This window comes from Girardinichthys multiradiatus, chromosome 24, assembly GCF_021462225.1.
Source record: "Girardinichthys multiradiatus isolate DD_20200921_A chromosome 24, DD_fGirMul_XY1, whole genome shotgun sequence".
In the NCBI taxonomy this organism is placed as follows: Eukaryota; Metazoa; Chordata; class Actinopteri; order Cyprinodontiformes; family Goodeidae; genus Girardinichthys; species Girardinichthys multiradiatus.
The window spans coordinates 3,213,599-3,230,439 of NC_061816.1; the positions used below are offsets into that span (position 1 = coordinate 3,213,599).

The window sequence follows — 16,841 nt, forward strand, 5'->3', positions numbered from 1 at the left end:
AGGACAAATGGCCCAAGGTATGTCATGAATGACCTGTGACTGGTGCACTGGGTTTGATAGTGGAGCAGGCTGTAACTGGGTTGATTAGAATGCCTCAGCACACTTAGTTTAAGGATGGACACAAGCTACTACACCATTGCATAATCAGAGACATCGGTAGTCAGGGCCACAGGAGCCGTAGGGGACGAGTGGGTGAACAGCGCAGCATTAGCCAGGGCTTTTTTGGCATCATCGAATGCCTGTAACATGTCGGGGGCCCACTCTATTTGCTGGTCACCCTTTTTACTTTTAAGTGCTTTGTACATGGATGCATAAGGTGACCAGCCCGTGGAATTAAATGGTTATAAAAGTACACCATCCCCAAAAACTCCTGCTGGGGCTTCACAGACGGGGGACGAGGAAAAACCGAAACTGCTTCAACCTTGGCAGGCAGGGGAACCGCCCCCTGAGGTGACACCTTTTGTCCTAGGAACTCAACAGCAGGCAGATCGAACTTGCATTTAGCCGGGTCCACGATCAGGCCATGCTCACTGAGCTGCACAAACAGCTCCTAGAGATGCACCATGTGTTCCTCCGCATATGGACTAGCCACCAGGATATCATCCAAATAGACAAACAAAAACAGCATGCCTTGCAGTACTGAGTCCATGATTCGCTGGAACGTCTGTGCAGCACCTTTAAGGCTGAACAGCGTCCGTAAAAACTCAAAAAGACCGAAAGGAGCGATAACTCCAGTTTGGGGTACATTTAACTGATGGTTTTGTTGTCTGATGAGCTAACCCCTCCCTTCTACTTCCCTATTTCTAAGGGGATTGCTCAATCCAGCTCTCCATCCAATGGGTCCGGACTTCCCTAAACCTGGATGGTCTTACTAAGCAGGTTTACTGGAAAATCTGTTTAAGCTGGTGTCGGAAAATGACACGCCTAACCTCTGACAGCCTGCATCCAAAAGTCTCACCCTTCTTCTACTGGTAGGCTGGACAACTCAGTAGCCCACAGCAGTTATCCACTCCTCGACAGTCACTTCTGTTAACGGCTGCTCATGACCTATTTTACAACTTTCAATTGGTATATGTGTTAGGTTGATTTTAGTGGGTTGGCACAAGCTCCAGGGGCATTGTTTTAACAAGTTTGGCTTAAAGCAACCTATAAAAACCTAAAATCATTTGGAACCAAGCAACAAGACTTTTTACCACCAACGAAAAACCCGAAAATAAGATGACTCAAATAATTGACTGTCCACAATAAATCAAGAATTTTATATGCTTTCTTTAATTAGTAATGCTTTTGCAGGGGTCAGTAACAGCTTAAAAATCAGCAAAACGTCAAAAATTGAATAATAGAAATAAATCAATCAACTTAACCTATCTTTCCCTAATGCTGAAACTGGTAAGGCTAAAGAGGCTTTGGAGACGGAGGTTCACCATGGATCCGAATGGAATTATTTCTTCATTAGGCAAGAGTGATTTTCTTCGTGGGTGAAAGGCAAATCTTAAGTTTTCTTCCTCTAAGTGGACAAGCGCTGATGCTTGGGGTTTCGATGGTCAAGTTGGAAAAAAATTTAAAAATAAAAAAAATTTAAAAAACAGAAACTGTTGGCATATGTTTCAAAATTCGGTAGCTTCCAGAGGCTGATTAGTTGAAGGTGTATTACACCTTCAACTATTCAGCCTCTGGAATAGTTGAACCTCAAATGCCTCAATTACACCTTTGAGGTGTAATTGAGGTTGGCCAGGATTTCCAGAAGCCTGAAACTTGGAGCAATCAGTTGTTCACTGACCAAGTTCACTTCAGTTGTCTTGGTAAAAATGCAACAGATGAAATTCAGATTCTCAATTCTGGGTTGCAGCTCTTCTCAGAGCACACGGGTTGATCCTTTCTATAATGCAGAATTGTCAGCGGGGCTGCATCTCCGGTCTTCTGATTCATCTGTAGCTTCTTTCTCCGTCCGATCTTGTTCACTGGTCTTCTGCGAGGAAACAACCTTTGGCAGTTTTTATAGTGCCGCTAGCCTCACCGCTCACCCCGTTGCCCGGCAAGCTTTCCCGTCATTGAGTTATGCGGTCACCGTGACTTTTCGGTGCTGTCTCCTGGCCTCCGTAGACAGAGTTGTAAACAGCCAGCAGCTGGCTCCCTGTGTTATGACTTTTGCCTGTTTTTCGAACTTCAGACTGACGAAAAACAGCATGAACCTGGCTTCTCGTTTCTCACTCCCATGCTTGTTATGACTTGAGCTTGCTCGTTGACCTTCCATCCATGCCCAGTTCCCATGAGCTGGCTCTCCTTTGCCCCTCCCGTCCTAATGTTATGTCTCTGCCGCCTTTGGCTCCCAAGCCATGGTGCCCTCCTTATCTGCTCAGCCTCAAGCTTTCTAACACAGTATTTCTCTGCTTCTTGCTCTCACACCAGTTACAGCTAAAAAACCATCACTTCAGTTTTATTCATACATCACAATTGATTAACATTACCCCACTTCATTACATTTAATAATTGTAGAAAAATAGAAAATTATCATACATTTTTCTTTGATTATACTTGTAGTTCTCTACTTCTGAAAAAGATAAGACAGTCACAGTTAATGTGTGACTCTATACAGGCCTTTTCAGTCCTCTGTTTCAGAGTGCGAATATACATTCATTTTACTGTTTGATGACATCTTATCCATGTAATATGATCATTATTTATTTGATACTCTAAAGATTAGGCTCTCATTTCATCATATGTGATTGATGTTAAACTCAATCATAGTGATACACTTCTGCAAAAGAAAGAATTAAAACATACACCAAATGGGCCCCCCAGACTTCATAGCTTTAAAATGTGAACATTTCCTGCTGTATATGTAATTGATCTAATTATGAGGGTTTAATTAATTTCTGCATGGATACATTGCACCAAATCCACCTTCGAAAAAATAGTAGCATCCGCCAAATGGGCGGAAAAATCCTGGATGTGAGGTACTGGGTATCTGTTGTTATTGGTCGCATTATTAAGGCGCCAAAAATCCCCACAGGGTCGCCAACCCCCAGCGGCCTTGGGAACAATATGTAAAGGAGATGCCCATGGACCTTTTGGAGCGGCATACATTGCCGAGGCCATCCATGTTAGCAAACTCCTCCTTAGCTATTGCTAACTTAGTGGCATATAGTGGCATAGAAATACAGTGCTCTACCCCATGTTTAGCTATTATAGCGGAAAAAGTGAGAGACTGTAAGAGCAGGAAACTCAGTCAACAAGAGCTGAAACTCATCACCCATGGCAAACATATTAGAAAGGGGCCGATGGCCGGGACCCCCAAGTGTACAGGGATAGGTTTAAAAAAACACAGCATCGATAAATCAACTATTAGCAACAAGCACTAACAACCGGAAAGCACACAAAAATTTAGCACCCAGAATAGATGCTACTACAAAGTCCGAGTTAAGATGACGTCCATTTAAACATCATTAGCAGCATCTGGTGGTCATCCGTGGCTCTGACACAAAATGTCTGCCTCCGACACTGGCATAACGTTCCGCTGCGCAACTGAGTCCACCAGGAAACGACGACCAGAAACTTTGTTCAAGATAAAAACCAGCTTGTTCGAGCTGCCAGCACACACAGCTACAAGCGAGCCCCGGCCCTCTCGTTTCCCTGAAGTTGGAACAAACACAGAGGAATGCAGCACTTTGCCTTCACTCCAAATCGGCGGTGGCCTTTTGGAGGGATGGCAAAGCGCTGCCTTTCGCCGGTCCGTCACCGCAGCCAAGGCTTCAGCAGCCTCTGGCCCTCCTTGAGCCATGCATGCACCTTGAGCCTTGTTGTGATTATCAGCAATAAAACTAGAACCAATTATCCTGCCACACCTGCAATTTGTGACTTTTACAGACTTAATACAAACTCCATGTAGAGGTGCAATTTTAACAGTTTCTAAGGACGTTTGACAAAGTGGAGTTCAGTGTTTTGTTGCTTCAAGGCAAAGAAAAGGCAAGACAGCTCCTGGTTGGATTAAAATCCATGTTTGAAGCATACATTTTCACTTTAAAACTGTATTATAAACTGAGAAAAATGTCGTTCATGCTCGAAAACCCTCCAATTGGCAGATTTACAACAATTCTGCAGAGATTAGTGGACCAAAATTCCTCCATATGGCTGTAAAAGACTCATTGCATGTTATAGCAAACTTTTTATTGCAGTTGTTGCTGTTAAGGGTTAGCCCAACCAGTTATTAAGTTTAGGTGATCACCTTTTTACACAGGGCCATGTAGGTATGTATTTGGTCTCTCCGTTAACAATGAAAACCATTTAAAAATGCTATTTTTGTTTACTTGTAATGTCTTTGACTAACATTTAAATTTGTTTGATAATCTGAAACAATTAAGTAGGACGAACATGCAAAAAAAAAGAAAGGAGGAAGGCAAGCACTTTTTCCCCACTATCTACTACCTGGTGAATATACACTGCAGGCAAACTAAACAAGCGAGCTGCTGCTTTTCAACCCAAGCAACTGGGACTTCCATGAATCTGCCACTATTGGCTAGCTAAACTGATAACAGACGTGGAAAAACATTGTTTCCTGGGACCTATGCAATATGGTGTAAAGAGTGTCTTAAATTATGCTTATATCTTTTCCACAATCATAACCAGCAAAGGGTTTATCTTTTATGTAAATTCTAGTGTGTTGGTTAGGATTTCACATCTCAATGGTTTTTTTCGCTTCTGTGTGGATTTGACATGTGTTTGTATAAATATGATTTTGAAGCAAAACTTTTTCCACATGCATCACAGGCAAAGGGTTTGTCCCCTGTGTGGATTCGCATGTGTATGTTGAATTTTGACTTGGAGACAAATCTTTTTCCACATGCATCACAACCAAATGGTTTATCTCCTGTGTGGATTCTTATGTGTGCGTTTAATTGTGACTTGGAGACAAATCTTTTTCCACATGCATCACAACCAAATGGTTTATCTCCTGTGTGAATTCTCATGTGTATATTTAAATCTGACTTGGAGACAAATCTTTTTCCACATGCATCACAACCAAACGGTTTATCTCCTGTGTGGATTCTCATGTGTGCATTTAATTGTGACTTGGAGACAAATCTTTTCCCACATGCATCACAACTAAACGGTTTATCTCCTGTGTGAATTCTCATGTGTATGTTTAAATCTGACTTGGAGACATATCTTTTTCCGCATGCATCACAACCAAAAGGTTTATCTCCTGTGTGAATTCTCATGTGTGTGTTTAAATCTGACTTGGAGACAAATCTTTTTCCGCATGCATCACAACCAAAAGGTTTATCTCCTGTGTGAATTCTCATGTGTGTGTTTAAATTTGACTTGAAGGCAAATCTTTTTCCACATACATCACAACAAAAAGGTTTATCTCCTGTGTGAATTCTCATGTGTGTGTTTAATTGTGACTTGGCGACAAATCTTTTTCCACATGCATCACAACTAAAAGGTTTGTCTCCTTTGTGATCTCTCATGTGCGTGTTTAAGTGTGAATTGTAGCGAAATGTTTTTCCACATGCATCACAACTAAAAGGTTTATCTCCTGTGTGGGTTCTCATGTGCGTGTTTAATTGTGATTTGGAGACAAATCTTTTTCCACATACTTCACAACCAAAAGGTTTATCTCCTGTGTGGATTCTCATGTGCGTGTTTAATTGTGACTTGGAGACAAATCTTTTTCCACATGCATCACAACTAAAAGGTATATCTCCTGTGTGGATTCTCATGTGCGTGTTTAATTGTGACTTGTAGCAAAAACAATTTCCACATGCATCACAATGAAAAGGTTTATCTCCTGTGTGGATTCTCGTGTGTATGTTTAAATCTGACTTGTAGGAAAATCTTTTTCCACATTCATCACAAATAAAGGATTTCTCCCCAGTGTGGATTTTTGTGTGTCGTTTTAAATCATGTTTCCAGTTAAAACCTTTACCACACTCACCACAGTTAAACTTTTTACTACCTTTCTGGACTTTTGTCAGTGAATCTATAGTTTTCTTCTCTCTGAAACACGTCTCATTACCGGAACAATCTGAAGACGTTAATCTTGGATTACATATCATGTGACTCTGAAGAGAGCGTCTGTTAGCAAAATTTTCTCCACACTCAGAGCAGCTCAAAGATTTGTTGACAGTGTTTCTGTCTGACCCTGGAGCCCTGCTCTCCTTCCAATCCTCCTCACTGTCTTCAGTTTCAGAGTCTGACAAGCGTTTAAGCTCAGATTTATGATGCTTCACATCATCATCATCACTGTCTTTAGTCTCTGAATAGTTGGAAGAGCCTCCATGACTATTTCGATCTGGGTTCCTGCTGGATTCTGCTGTTCCAAAATCCTCTTCTTTAATTTCTGATTTTATCTGATCAGCTGAGCTGCTGCTTGGAAGATCTCTGTCTTCTGTTTGGTGTTGATGAAACTGAGAGAACAGAGGTTTCTCTTCATCCTCTTCACTCTTCATTTGGACATCAGTTAATGGAAACATGGTATCATCAGTCTCCTTCTTCACATTCAGTTGTTCTCCATCCTGGCTGGTCCAGATTCTTTCACTTTCCTCCTTTATGTGGAGGAGCTCCAGCTCCTGCTGGTCCATATCAGGACTCTGTTCTTCAGGAGCATCTTCTTTAACATCTGCAGACATCATTGAAACACATTACATGCATTATGAACAACTTTACCTTGACAATGTTACAAAGATGATAAAGATTAAAACTAGAGAATAAAATCTGATAAATATTTTCACTGAACAGTACAGTAGATAAAATCAGAGATAACACAATGGTATGATAACTTTGAGTGTAAATATTACGGTTTCACGATTTAATGGTATAAATATGAGATTCTAAAACATAAATGTATACAATGATTTAATTGCCTCTTTTTAAAGCTGAAAATGAATAGTATTACATTGCTGATATAAAATAGAGTATATTTATTTTTTGTACATAAGCCTCTTTTGCCATTATTCTGATTTTGAATTACTTTTAGAGCTTTTATTATTAGCTAGATACTTTTGATTTGTTATGATTTTACTCAGAATGTTTTGATTCTATTTACTCCTGCCATACAGGTACATGCTTTTTACGGTGAATGACCACTTTCACCCTCTTCGCTACATTCTCACACTACTCTCCAATTTTGTATTATTTGCTGTTATTTCAGCTTTTAACTTTATGTTCTCTCTCTTTTCTCTTCCTAGAAGCTACACCTGGCCTGACTCTGTGTCTACCGGTGACACCTTTCTGGAGAGGGGAATCGTCCGAGCTTCTGCTGGCAACAACTTAATGCTCACCCTCTACCGATGATCCACTTGACCCTGTCTTTTAGTGTTTAACCCTTTCTCTCTCCTAGACATGGCAATTGACTGAGCTTTTACTGTGACTAACTCTATGAGCTCTTGCAAACTCTAACCTTGAAAACTGGCTCAGAGTTTATCTGTTCTTTCTTTCTAGGTGAAACGACTAAAGGAGCTACATCCATTAACATTTACTTTTCCTTCCCATAGAAAGTACTCCTGGATCAGTGCTTCTTTGTTCTTTTTGTGTCTCTGCTCTGTTCTCTCAAACCCCCAGTCGGTCGTGGCAGAAGGCCGCTCACACTGAGCCTGGTTCTGCTGGAGGTTTCTTCCTGTTAAAAGGGAGTTTTTCCTCTCCACTGTCGCTACATGCATGCTCAGTATGAGGGATTGCTGCAAAGTCAACGCCAGTGACTGTCCACTGTTTCTACATGTTCATCCAGGAGGAGGGAATGCTACAGATCTCTGACTCGATGCAATCTGCTGGGTTTCTTTAGATAGAAAAACTTTTTATCCAATTTGAATAAAAAACTGAATCTGACTGCACTGTTCAATGATTAGGATTAACTGGAATGTATGTACCTGACTTTTGTGAAGTGCCTTGAGACAACATGTGTTGTGATGTGCATTATATAAATAAACTGAATTGAAAACTAAACTGAATTGAACAAAGGCATTTTTACTTTAGGTACAATATACAGCAAATCTAGGATCAACCACAGAAGAGAAACATTGCTGCTGGATAGTTTTAAAACAGCTTGTCTTTTCATTCCAGCTTGAGTTGAGACCTTCACACAGTTGTGAATCAGCTCACATAGCAAGGCAAGGAAAGGAAAGTTTATATAAATCTATATGGCACTTTTCAGTAACAAGACACTCAAAGTGCTTCAAAGAAAAGAAAACATTACAATGATACAGGAAAGACAAAAACAACAACAACAATAATCCTTGGGAGTCACTGGTATGAAGTAGTTTTTGTCTATTTTTTCTAACAATTCCGGCTAAACAATAACCAGAAGAAGATAAACAGCCCACCAAGGCCGTACAGGGGAGTCTGATTCAGAAAAACAATAACAATACTATTTCACCTCCGAGTTCATGAACCAAACCAGCCTGCAATTGTGTGCAAGGATTAAATCCAGTTTACGATTCTGCTTCCTTAAAGGAGACATATTCTTTTAAATTCTTCCTTTTCACCCTTAAATAATTCAGTTGCGGTCTATATGAAGTGGAACTGCAATGCTTTGGTCTGAACTCCTTGTTCTTGTAGCTCCACAGGCTCCTCTTTTCCCCCTGTTCTTATGTGCATCTGAGAGCAACTTGTTTTGGTGTTGTCTCTTTAAATGCAACTGAGACACTTCACACCCAGCCTCCCTCGAGGTCAAACAGCGCTGCACTTTAACCCATTCGGCCATTGTTGTATTTTGATAACAATTATCTAGTGCCGTAGAAACACGACAAACATTGCATAAACAATGCAAACCTGTTTATGTAATAATACTATTCAAAAACAAGCAGTATGGTTCTGTCCTCCAGGAGATAAAAGCAGCACACAGCACTAAGATAAGCACAAGACATGATGCTAACGCTAACTAAACAATTGCCAGGACGTCGTATCAAAACACAATTTATGTCTAAAATAAAGTTTGTTGACATTTTAGCATTATTTGCAGCTTACCACTTTGCTGTGCCCATCGTTTCCATAGACAGAAGGAACTGAGCCCTTAATCAAATGAAGTCTTTCAGTAAATCCTTCCTGATACTGGTGGAGGTTGCTGAAGAAACTCATCCTTGAAGTGGGGAAATACGGATTTCACAATAAAATTTAACTAGGCACTCCAAAGAGGTTCTGATCCTGGGGTATGGTCTAATAACTGGTGTGGGTTAACAACAGAACATTTGACTGGTGTGGGTTAACAACAGAACATTTAGATTTTTCCACTTGCTGCTTCGGCATCTTCAACTTGAACTCTTAAAACACTGTGAGAGAAAAAAATGGCAGATTCGCTGGATTGGTTATCTAGAAGTCCATGACCATATTTAGAAAATACTGTGACATAATAGAGACCGAAACGTAATAGAAAATGGAAAAATCTAAACCAAAAAGCATCTAAATATATCATCACATAATCTGGAGTAACTAAATTCAAATTTTCTACACTTTCAGACACTCCCAATACACAAAAAATTTGTTTAAGAGCTATAAAAGTGGATTTTGCATGACATGTACCCTTTAAGATTTCAGTCTGACTCTTGATCGCTCTGCAGATCCCTTCAAACATGACAGGCAGCTTTGCACTGGCCAGAACTGCTGCCGACATTTCCAAAAAGCAGAAATCCTGTTATCAAAAATCCAAACATCTTCCATGTCCTCGACTGACATCATTGTCAGACACACAATCTTCCATTGCTGCCAAGAATCCATTGTGTATCCGGAGAAAAACATCCCGTCTGGGCAAGAAGGTTCCCCCCCTTACCCTGTCTTCTCATCAAGAAAATGTTATCAATTACGTTGAGAGACCAGCTGACCAAATCCATAATGCACAAATTTGGACGATATGCAAAGAGAGGCTCCAAAAGAAGACAGACACAGAGCTGAAGCAGCAGCATGGCAGAGCCTGACTAAACACACAATATAACTCAGTGAAACCAACCATCTAGTAATATATCTAAATAATTTCTAACTTTTAAATATAGTTTTCTTTCTTCCTCCACTAAAATCTTGATGAGGAGTGTTTGGATAGCCGGCAGAGCTACGTGTTCAGATCCAGAGAACCAAGTCGGAGTGTTCCACCAGTACCACAACTTCACCAGACAAGAGTTACACTGAAATCCTAGAATCTATTGACCAAAAGCTTACCAACCTCGGCGCCAGACTGGTCCTTCAAGAAGTTCTCTACAAAGAATTCTAGGCCCAAGGGAAGTCATTAAACGTATATACCAGGAACAGTTGGCAATGCTAGCTGCTGTAAACAAGACATTGAATTAAAGTGTACAAAAACTCAATGAAGGAATGATGAAGCTCTTATTTACCGCATGCGGTTTTATTTTATTATCCGAGCCACGAGGCAAACAGCTAGTTATTCAAGCCAATGCCTAGCCATGCTGTGTGCCAACAGGCCTGCTAGGTTAGCCTGACTGTGAGTTGTCTACTGAGGGTTGAATGACAAACATTTAATGCTAAAGTGTTATTTCTGGAATTGATGTTCATCATGGTTCCTCACATTCTCATTTGATCCAAAGCTGGGATCATTTCTAAGTTCTCACTTGTCCATTACTCTTCAATTGATTAACCTTCCATTTTCCTATTAATATTTTTCCTTTGGTCAGTAGTTCACTGGATGATTCTAGTCTTAGGTGGAAAATTTTATTAACTGGCATGTTTGACAGTACGGTTAAAATATTCTGGTTAGTAAATTCACATACATAGAGAGAAGTGTTTTCTGGTTATTTTTGTGTAAAAGTTATTTGCTGATTGAAAGGCCGTGTTTGTATCACCTCTTTTTGGGTAACTGTCTGATAATAAAGTTACGTTTTGGTGAATTTTCAAAAATGAAAAGTTGAATTTAGTCTCTCTAGGTGCTGCGTAGATATCTTAAATTTTTGTTTGGGTCACAGTTTTCCATCCATTCAGTTTTCTCTATCATCTATTACGCTTTCCAACTGTTACATCACAGTATTTGCTGTGGAACAGCTAAATAAGGTCATGGACTTCCCGCTTATCAATTACACCAATATGCCGTTTTTATTTCTTGGTGCGGTTTTGTAGTCCTAGCTCAAGTTTCCCCACGCTGCAAGAGGATAAGTTCAGTTTGGTTATTGGGTGGATCAACCCACATTATTTATTACACGGTGCCCCAGCTTTAGAACCTCTTTGAAGTGCCTGGTTAAATATTATTTTTCATGGAAATGTTCCCACATCAGTGGGGAAATTCCCCCTCATTTGCACGAAGCTTTTGAAGGACGAGTCCTTCAGGAACCTCCTTCAGGACCAAGAAGGATTTGCTGAAAGACTTCATCTTCATTTGTCTTTGCCTTTTGTCTATGGAAACGACGGACACAGCAAAGTAGTAAGCTGCAAATAACGCTACAATGACAACAAACTTTATTTTAGACATAAATATATTGTGTTGATACGACGTCCTGGCCATTGTTCTGGCAGCAGTAGCATGGTGTCTTCTGCTGGTGTTAGCGCTGTGTGCTGCTTTTAGCTCCTTGAGGACAGAACCGTACAGCATGTTCTGAATAGTATTATTACATAAACAGTTTTTAATGTTTTTGCCATTTTTGTCTTGTTTCTATGTCACTAGATAATTGTATCTCTGCTGTCAAACTACAAAAATGGCCTAATGGGTTAAAGTGGAGCACTCTGACCTGGAGGGAGGCGGGGTGTGAAGTGTCTCAGTTGCATTTAAAGAGACAACACCAAAACAAGTCTGACACATGTCAGAACACGGGGAAAAGAGGAGCCTGTGGAGCTACAAGAACAAAGAGTTCAGACCAAAGCATTGCAGTTCCACTTTATATAGACCACAACTGAATGATTTAAGGGTGAAAGGGAAGGATTTAAAAGCACAATATGTTCCCTTTAATTGAATTATAAAGAACACAGGGGTTATAAGGTAAGGTAAGTTTATTTATAAAGCGCTTTTCAGTAACAAGACATTCAAAGCGCTGTACATGAGGAAGAACAATTACAATACAATCACAAAGAAAATAAACACAGAAAACAATTAATAATCCTTCCAAGTTTACTGGTAGAAATTGGTTCCAAACCACTCTTAATAATAAAGCATCTAAAGCTAAAAGAAGATGATAATATTGATAGTCTCATCATTCCACTGAATTCTAACTAGGGAAGCTGAGTCACTGGTCCAAAACAGCTTTAATCCACATTTTCAGGTGCTAATAATATATTGCTTTTACTGGTACTGAAGATGAACTAAGTAATAACAGTCCATTGTAGTCTAAATAAGAAAGCTGGGTCATTGGTGTAAGAGCAGCTAAAGTCCAAATTACTAATAATATTTGGTTTTCGCTGGGATTCCTTCTGTTAAAACTAAAAATCAATGAAAAAGTAATGAAATACTAATAATAATTGGCTTTTGCTGGTAATCCTTCTGAGAAATCTGAAAATCTATGAAAAGTAATGAAATCACACATTTAGGTAAAGTAAGATAGGAGGAAAACAAAAATCATATTTCAGACTCTATTCTTAGCCGAATAGTCTGAAATAGTACTAAAAACCTCAGCAGGGGTAAGCAACGCACAAATAAGTAAAGATTCAGCAAGGGTACAGTGGAATCTTGAGGGTGCAAATATATAAGTCTGAGTGTATTTGTAAGAATTAGACTGTCAACACTGATAGAAGCGCCATTGTCCTTGAGAAGAGAGGTGGAAGTTTTATCAATCGGCCGCATAGTCCTATCAGCACACAGCTGGTAGGGGAGTGCTGGGAAGAGCGTCGTGTTTATATAACATCCAGGAGATATTTTGTCGATAGCCAGTTAGCAGAAGTTGCCAAGGCCACATTGGGGTGCCAGATTTAGAAAAACAATAAATGTTTTGGTTCAGGCAGTGGTGAATTTCCAACTACCTTAAGAGTTTTACTGGTATGTCTCAATTGCGAATCCAAATAGCCAAATTTCTGTTATTTTCCGCATATCTGGAGCATATAACTTCTCCAAGATTGCATCCTTTTACCTCTGAGTCCAACCGCTGCCAGGCTGCGATTCTGTTCAAGAATCGTGTCCAGGTTGCGATTCTGCTCTCTTAACTTTCCAGTCTGAGTGTTGATCTCTCTACAGACTCCATCCAACATCGCAGCCAGCTTTGGAATGCTTTGAACAGCCGCCCACGTTTTGCAAATCACTTGATAAGCCAGGTAACCACCAACTCCAAAAAGCAGAAATCCTGTTATCAAAAGCCCAAATATGTACACATTTTCCACGTCTGCAACCAACATTGTAGTCAGTCACACAATCGTCCAAAGCTGCCAAGAATCCATTGTGTATCCAGAGAAGAACGTCCCGTCTGGACAAGAGGGTGTCCTTTACCCTGTCGAAAAAATTTGATCAATTACGTTGAGAGACCAGCTGACCAAATCCATAATTTAAAAGTTTGGAGGATATGCAAAGCGAGGCTCTGAGAAAAATACAAATGAAAAGCAGAAGCAGGGATCAGCAGGGAGGGAGGGAGAGAAAACACGTGTGTCTTCCACCGAGAGCAAGAGAAAAGTATAAGAGTTACCAACAATTATATTTTCCTCATCTCAGAAAAAGATATTGCTCAGAAAAAATATTTTCCACAGCTCTTTGATAACACCAGCTCTCTCAGCATCTAAAAAGAGACTTTCAGTTTGTCTTTTTTCCACTTTTGCTTATTTCTCCCTCCACTCCCATCTAATGGTACAACAGGTTGAGTAAATGGAGTAAAATCAATAAACATGCATGTGGTCTGAAGGCACAACATCATCAATTTCCAAGTTGCAAATGGATAAATCATAAGATAAAACAAGGTCCAGGGTCTGCGTATGTTCATGGGTTTGGTGTCCAATAAATCTAAGAAGTCCTTCACCAGATGCCTTCCAGAGCAGCTCACAAGAATATTAAAACCCCCAACAAAAAAACCCGGCTCATATTATCATTAATTTAATAAAGTCAACTCTGAAACTCTGGAAATGTCTCATTTCTTCCTCCTTGTTGTGAAGCAAATCTACTTTTGATCATAAAAGACAACCAGATGCACCAGACTGTTAGCTGCCAGACAGGAGACACACACACAAACAAATCCTTACTCTTGATAGGAGCTGCAGTTAATGGAAACCTGGTATCAGTCTCCTCCTTCACAGTGAGCTGCTCTCCTTCCTGACTGGTCCAGAGTTCCTCCTGTTCCTCCTTTATCTGGAGGGACTCTGGCTCCTGCTGATCCACATCAGGACTCTGTTCTTCAGGAGCCTCTTCTTTAACATCTGCTGGCAGCACTGAAACACATTACATGCATTATGAACAACTTTATGTTTCTAAGCTGGTAAAGATTCACATTAGAGAAAAACATCTGATCAGCAGTTTAGAGAAAACTGAACCTCAAGAACTGACAGTTTAGGTCATGTGCAGAATCTCATATTTAACCCCTGAATTAAATCACTATTATATAAAACATAATTGCCTGAGTTTTGCTGTGAAGCAGATGGTTTGTGAAGTAGAGATTGTTCATTGAATATAGCACAGACAGCTGATATAGCAACATTTAGATATTTAGTACAGTGATAAGAAAAAGGAGTCATAATTTAGCATAAATCAACCATTAGATTGCAGCAACTTGTTCCCTAAACAAATCTTGGTATGTGTGAAATATGCACCAAGCGACATTAGTGGACAGTGTCTGAGGGAAATGCGTCAGAACTTATCAGTTATTTTATGATCCATAGCAGCTTTAATTATTAAGTAACACTTTTATATGAATGTGCTACTCCATGCTTGTGGCTTTATGTCCAGAATATTGAATGTGCATATGATAATACGGATAGCAGGAGCTCTCTCCACATGCGAACGGTTCCAGGTTATTTTATTACGTTTCATATTCAGCGACATTTTTGTCCTAAACATGGCCGTCCCCTTAAACCAGGGGTCTGCAACCTTTACAATCCAAAGAGCTAGCCAGCTAAATAAAACTCATTTAAAGCTACAAATGTTACATGACAACTTTAAAAAAAGACAATTTATAATTTCTGATAAATGTCCACTATGTTAAATTTGTTTTCATTTTTAAAGAACCCCATTTTATTTTTAGGTTGTAAAACAATGAGGAAAAAAGGATGGATACATTTTCTTTTATGGGATGTTGATATTTGTGGAAAATTATCCAACCTAATGACAATAAAAACAGATCTAAAAATATATTACCAGTTCTTTTAGTATCATTCTGTTGGGGAAATTCAGTGGAATTGGTTTGTTAATAAAATCTAAATAACAGCTAAAACGTACATTAATTATCTTTATTTTAAAGTTGACCTATTATATGTCCTTTTAAACATTTGGGTGGGTCTATGGGCTATACAAAACATGTTAATTAAATTTTTGCACAAAATCATCCTCAGACAATGAGATTTCACCTCCTCAGTTTCCCCTATTTTTAGCTATTTTAAGGCTCTTGTCACTTTTATGCAAATTAGCTGTATCTGACCACGCCCCCCAACAGGACTTCTCTCCGATAGTATGTCTCTGCAGACCTGCGTCTCCTTGCTACACGTGAAGATGGCTGCCAGCAGATGAATCTCTGTTATCAGACAGCAGGAGGATGTGCATGGACACATGTGGGTCTTTGCAGCCAACATCAGAACATCTGCCTCCGCTCCACTCGGTATCGCTCTGCTCGGTACGATAACTGTCGTTTCCATGGACCCACTGATGGTTGAAGCTCTGCCTCCAGGCATCAGTGTACTACGCTGTGCTGCTATTAACGTTACTGTGTGACAATGTCACATTAAAGTCATCTGGTGAAATGATAAAAAATGAAAACATAAACTCAATACTAATGTTTGTATTATTGTTTATGCAAGAATGTCTTCTATATGTTTTTTATTTACAAAATGATCCACTGGGATAATTATCTGGACCACAGCCCAGCCAGAACTTATAAAATAAGGCTGAGGAGTTTTATTGTGAAGGGGGACTGGCAGGAGAAGCAGAGAGGAGAGATGCTGCTCTCTGGATGGTGAAGATCCAGAGTTTACTGAAAATCAAGTGGGTGGAGCTCTGCTTCAGTTGATAGTCAGGGTGGGATTAAAACATTCATTTACAGTCAAAAAATTGCCAAATGTTTTTCTTTTCAAACTGTTTGTAGAAGCTTTAAAGAAAAGTGAATCTTGCATAATTGGTCCCCTTTAAAAATGCATTGGTTCTTTATCAATTTCAGCCAGTTATTAAGAGCCCTTTGTGGCTCAGGAGCCACAGGTTGCAGACCCCTGCCCTGAACGACTGGGCCGGACAAGGAAAGCATTCATGAGAGAAACAGTCAAGGTGACAATGGCAACTCTGAAGGAGATGCATAGATCCACAGCTCAGGTGGGAGAACCTGACCAAAGGACAAGTCTTATTATGCACTCCACAAATATACATTTTATGGGCAAGTGTTGAGAAGAAAGCCACCGTTTATGGAAAGCCAGGAGAAACCCTGTTTGGAGTTTGTTACAAGGCTTGTAGGTGATGCAGCAAAAATGTGGAAGAATGTGCTCTACTCAGAATCAGAATCAGCTTTATTGTCAAGTTCGTACATACAAACAAGGAATTTGACTCCGGTACACTTTGCTCTTTTGTTCTGTTTTTGCATTACAGAATATACAAATTTACAATATACACATACTCAGATGAGACTCAAACTGATCAAACTTCCAAAAGCTTTATGTTTGGCGCTACACTAACACTGTTCATCACCCTGACCACTCCATCCCTACAGCCAAACATGGTGGTAGCTTCATGCTGTTGGGATGCTTTTCTTCAGATGGACAGGGAAGCATATTGACATTTTAGAATGGCCCAGTCAAATCCAGACCTA

At 39.8% G+C, this 16,841-nt stretch overlaps 2 protein-coding genes across 3 annotated transcripts in view; one reads left to right on the forward strand and one right to left on the reverse strand.

Moving 5' to 3' along the window:
* Positions 1-16,841, forward strand: part of LOC124861420 (zinc finger protein 260-like) — a 680,754-nt gene that overhangs the window by 496,809 nt on the left and 167,104 nt on the right. The gene's annotated exons all lie outside the window — the stretch shown is intronic.
* Positions 1,300-16,841, reverse strand: part of LOC124861150 (zinc finger protein 665-like) — a 41,101-nt gene continuing 25,559 nt past the window's right edge. The window contains exons 3-4 of the mRNA XM_047354672.1: positions 14,083-14,268; positions 1,300-6,622 (exon numbers count right to left, since the gene is read on the reverse strand). Coding sequence (XP_047210628.1) covers positions 4,680-6,622; positions 14,083-14,268 — 2,129 coding nt within the window. The 3' untranslated portion in view covers positions 1,300-4,679. The remainder of the gene's footprint in view (positions 6,623-14,082; positions 14,269-16,841) is intronic.